General features: G+C 38.3%; 1 protein-coding gene across 1 annotated transcript in view; it reads right to left on the reverse strand.

The window, feature by feature from the left end:
- The window catches only part of LOC106527815 (far upstream element-binding protein 3), a 21,180-nt gene that overhangs the window by 13,787 nt on the left and 3,339 nt on the right, over nt 1-4,054 (reverse strand). Inside the window, exon 2 of the mRNA XM_014022810.1 lies at nt 591-714. Within this exon, the coding sequence (XP_013878264.1) occupies nt 591-714 (124 nt within the window). The remainder of the gene's footprint in view (nt 1-590; nt 715-4,054) is intronic.

Below are 4,054 nucleotides of genomic sequence, written 5' to 3' on the forward strand. Positions count from 1 at the left end.
TCAGGTAAAACTCAAATAAAACTCAGGTAAAACTCAAATAAAACTCAGGTAAAACTCAAATAAAACTCGGGTAAAACTCAAATAAAACTCAGGTAAAACTCAGGTAAAACTCAGGTAAAACTCAAAACTCAAGTAAAACTCAAGTAAAACTCGGGTAAAACTCAAGTAAAACTCAAATAAAACTCAGGTAAAACTCAGGTAAAACTCAGGTAAAACTCGGGTAAAACTCAGGTAAAACTCAAGTAAAACTCAAGTAAAACTCGGGTAAAACTCAAATAAAACTCAGGTAAAACTCAGGTAAAACTCAGGTAAAACTCGGGTAAAACTCAGGTAAAACTCAAGTAAAACTCAAGTAAAACTCGGGTAAAACTCAAATAAAACTCAGGTAAAACTCAGGTAAAACTCAGGTAAAACTCAGGTAAAACTCGGGTAAAACTCAAATAAAACTCGGGTAAAACTCAGGTAAAACTCGGGTAAAACTCGGGTAAAACTCAGGTAAAACTCAGGTAAAACTCAAGTAAAACTCAGGTAAAACTCAGGTAAAACTCAAATAAAACTCAGGTAAAACTCAGGTAAAACTCAGGGACTTTCTTGAGGGTCCTCACCTGCGTCCTCTCCTGATCGTTTCTGGCCGGGGTAATAAAGCGCGGCCTCAGTACTTCCTGAGGAGCTGTTCAGGTGCGACAGGGTTTCTCCGCCCATCTTACCCACCATCTGAAACATGGAACAAGAAGTACCAGATCGTCACAGAACAGGGGTCCAACACTTTTATTAATTCCACGTTTCCAGATATTAATGAGATAAAAACACAAAAAACTTACTGCAAATGTTTAAAACTTTATAATATTCTCTTAATGAGCTATCAAACATGCAAGAAGCTCTAGCTGTACAAACCCTGAGTCAGAGTTTTGGGACCAGAACTGAGCCGTTTAAAGATGGTGCAAAGGTTTTTCTGGTGAAAACGACCTGCAGAGGAGGGTGAAGCTGTTGTAACACTGTGACTCTCTGACTAAATGTTGATACTCCAACAGAGCAGAGTTCAGTCTGAACAAACTGCACTCAGTGTTTTCTTCCTCCCTCCAGAACCAGAACACTTCCTAATAAGGGTCCTGATCCTGGTTGCAGGCTCTCTGAGCTGCACGCTCACATATTCAAGAGTCGGATTTACGATCGATGACATAAAGACAGGTTTCCATCAGCGCTGAGGAGAACTCAGCAGGGTGGGGTTTGAGGAGAATGAGTCCTGTTGAAGGAGGCAGAGAAAAACCGGTGGAAAGATGTAAAAATAATTAAAAACACGGGACCGACGGCATCGTCGTCTACAGATAATTGACTCAAAATGTCTCTGAGAACGTCCACGTCACTGAACCCACATCTGTGGTAACCATCTCAAATCTGTGGCGCCATCTTGGTAGGTTTGACCTTAATTAGCATCAGGAGTCATCTTTAATCAGACATTTGTTCAGTTTAAAGTCAAATAACCAGTGGATCGCTTGGTTCAGGTCAAAGCTCGTGGCACTGTAGCCAACATCCCAGGAAGTGGACGCAAGAGGCAATGCAACCCCAGGTTGATCAGATGAAATGTGGACGGTTGAAAAGAAAAAAGCAAAAACACTTAAGCCTGTTGATTTGGAAAAGGTCAAAGGTCATTTCCAAAGAGTCCAAATCCATCGATCAACAGAGAGAAACATTAAAGATGGCTGACACTGGGCCTCATGCAAAAACACGTTCATATTCTTCTCCTGAATTTATCTAACTTTTGTTCGTACGAAGGGTTCGTACGAACATGTCACGTCAGATTCAACAAACTCTTCCATCTTCAGGAGAAGTGTGTAAATGAGCTGCGTAAACTGATGAATGTGTATCAGGTGCTCACACACAAGGAGAGGAGGTTTACATATTACCACCCCAAAAACACCATATAAGGCTGTGCTTCCTGTCCCACATACCAGGAAGTGTCCAATCACAAATGACATCGCAAAAAAATAACTTTACGAGTTCAGAGATTGAAGTTCTGCTCTCAGAGATCCAGAAAAGAAAATCTGTCATTTTTAGCAGCGTCAGCTGTGGAATTAAAGGAGCTGCTAAAGCCGAGGAATGAAATGACTGTTGTTAATGTCTCCTGTGGGTCGTTACAGGCTAGGGCTGGGCATTATCGTATTGTGTGCAGTTAATCGTTAGAAAAACATTAATTGATTTTTTATTTTGGCACTTGACGATTAATACGATTAAAGCCAGCAGGCAGAGTCCGCTCGGTGCTCCTCTCCACTTCAGACATGACTAATGTAGAAAAAAAGTTTTGCAATTTATCTATCAACACAATTAAAGACTGATATAGCCTGAAGTCTGTAATTTTGACACAATTTGGAACAGATTTTTACGAAGAGCAAATCTTTCCCACTAGATAGGTCATGTGACCAGGACATGAGGGTGTCCAGGGACTCTAATCATCAAATTAATCGTTATCGGCTAAATACCATAGTTAATCATGAAAATAATTTTTTTTGCCAATATTGCCCAACCCTAATATACAGACACAGAAATAAAAATCTAAATCACATTCATCTCTAGTTCTGCTCACGGTTTCCTTTGTTCAAATATTTTTAATTTAAGTGTAAACAACTGTGTTACAGTTTTCATTTATTCAGAAGAAGAGCAGCCGCTCGACACCCCCCCTCCTGTCGCAAGTGTCAGATGTGTTTCTGAAAAAAAGCATTTAAAAATGTCTCCAAACTTCAATTAATGCACAATTTAAGTTGCTTTCTATGTAGTTTGAGATCTTCATAGTAATATTGTAGTGCTATACGACAGCATAAAGAGCCAATTTAATTTAATTTAACCAATTTATATCATTTTTCAACATTACTACATTTAAAAATCTAATTCCAGTTCAAACAGAATAACCTATTATATACATAATTACAGAGTGTGATTTATTTTCATCTCTAAATATCTTCAAACTAACTAAATATAAAGTTATTAGTGAAGAAAGTCAGTCTGATAACAGCTGACTGACTGCAGGTAAAATAAACCTCAGGTCTGGACCACTCCTGACTTTTGTTCATATCTGAAGAAATGTTCCCAGCAAACTCAACCCCGAAGGTCAGACCGTGCAATGCTCAGAGAAATGAGCTCCATGTCAGACTCTGCAGGCCTCGGTTAGCAGGCTAAAGGTCAAAGGTCAAAGGTCTCCTCTCTAAAAACCAACATGGACACTTGACAAATTTTCACCTGAAGGAATCACAAGACTTCTGGACCGGAACCAGACCAGTAGTTTTATTTAAAATATTAAAATAATTAGTATCTCATTTACTAAACATGATCCTCTGAAAACATCACTAAATGCACCGAAATTAAATGATCATAAATATAAAAAACTACGTTCATGAAATCAGATTTAACATTTATTATGTCACTCTTTTATCTCAAAGTTTGGACAGAGGTCATAGTTTTATTTGTTTTGTTCAGAGTACTACCACTCTAAACTTCAGCTTAATATCTGTAAAACTGACTAATAATGCCAATCTGTGGGCCTTTCCAGGTCGGTTAGCTGAGGCAGCCATTTTGAACTGGACCAACTCCAAACATTTATCTGTTATAAACGATCAATGATTATTTCCTGAAGATTAATTAAAACCTGCAGTGTTTCATGAGATATTTTACTAACAGACACAGGAAAAAACACTGTAAAAAAGGAATTAATAGATCTTAAAGATGCTAAATGCAAAACAAAAACACAAATATAACAAAGTTTGACTTTTATTTTTGTGTTTCATGATCAGTTTAAGCTGCAAAAAGTTTTTAAATTAATCTAATTTTTAATTAAGGCATTTCACCTGATCTAGAACCTTTCACCTGAACTAGAACCTTTCACCTGATCTGGAACCTTTCACCTGATCTGGAACCTTTCACCTGATCTGGAACCTTTCACCTGATCTGGAACCTTTCACCTGATCTGGAACCTTTCACCTGATCTGGAACCTTTCACCTGATCTGGAACCTTTCACCTGATCTGGAACCTTTCACCTGATCTGGAACCTTTCACCTGATCTGG

The sequence above is a fragment of the Austrofundulus limnaeus genome, unplaced genomic scaffold (genome assembly GCF_001266775.1).
Source record: "Austrofundulus limnaeus strain Quisiro unplaced genomic scaffold, Austrofundulus_limnaeus-1.0 Scaffold343, whole genome shotgun sequence".
Classification (NCBI taxonomy): domain Eukaryota; kingdom Metazoa; phylum Chordata; class Actinopteri; order Cyprinodontiformes; family Rivulidae; genus Austrofundulus; species Austrofundulus limnaeus.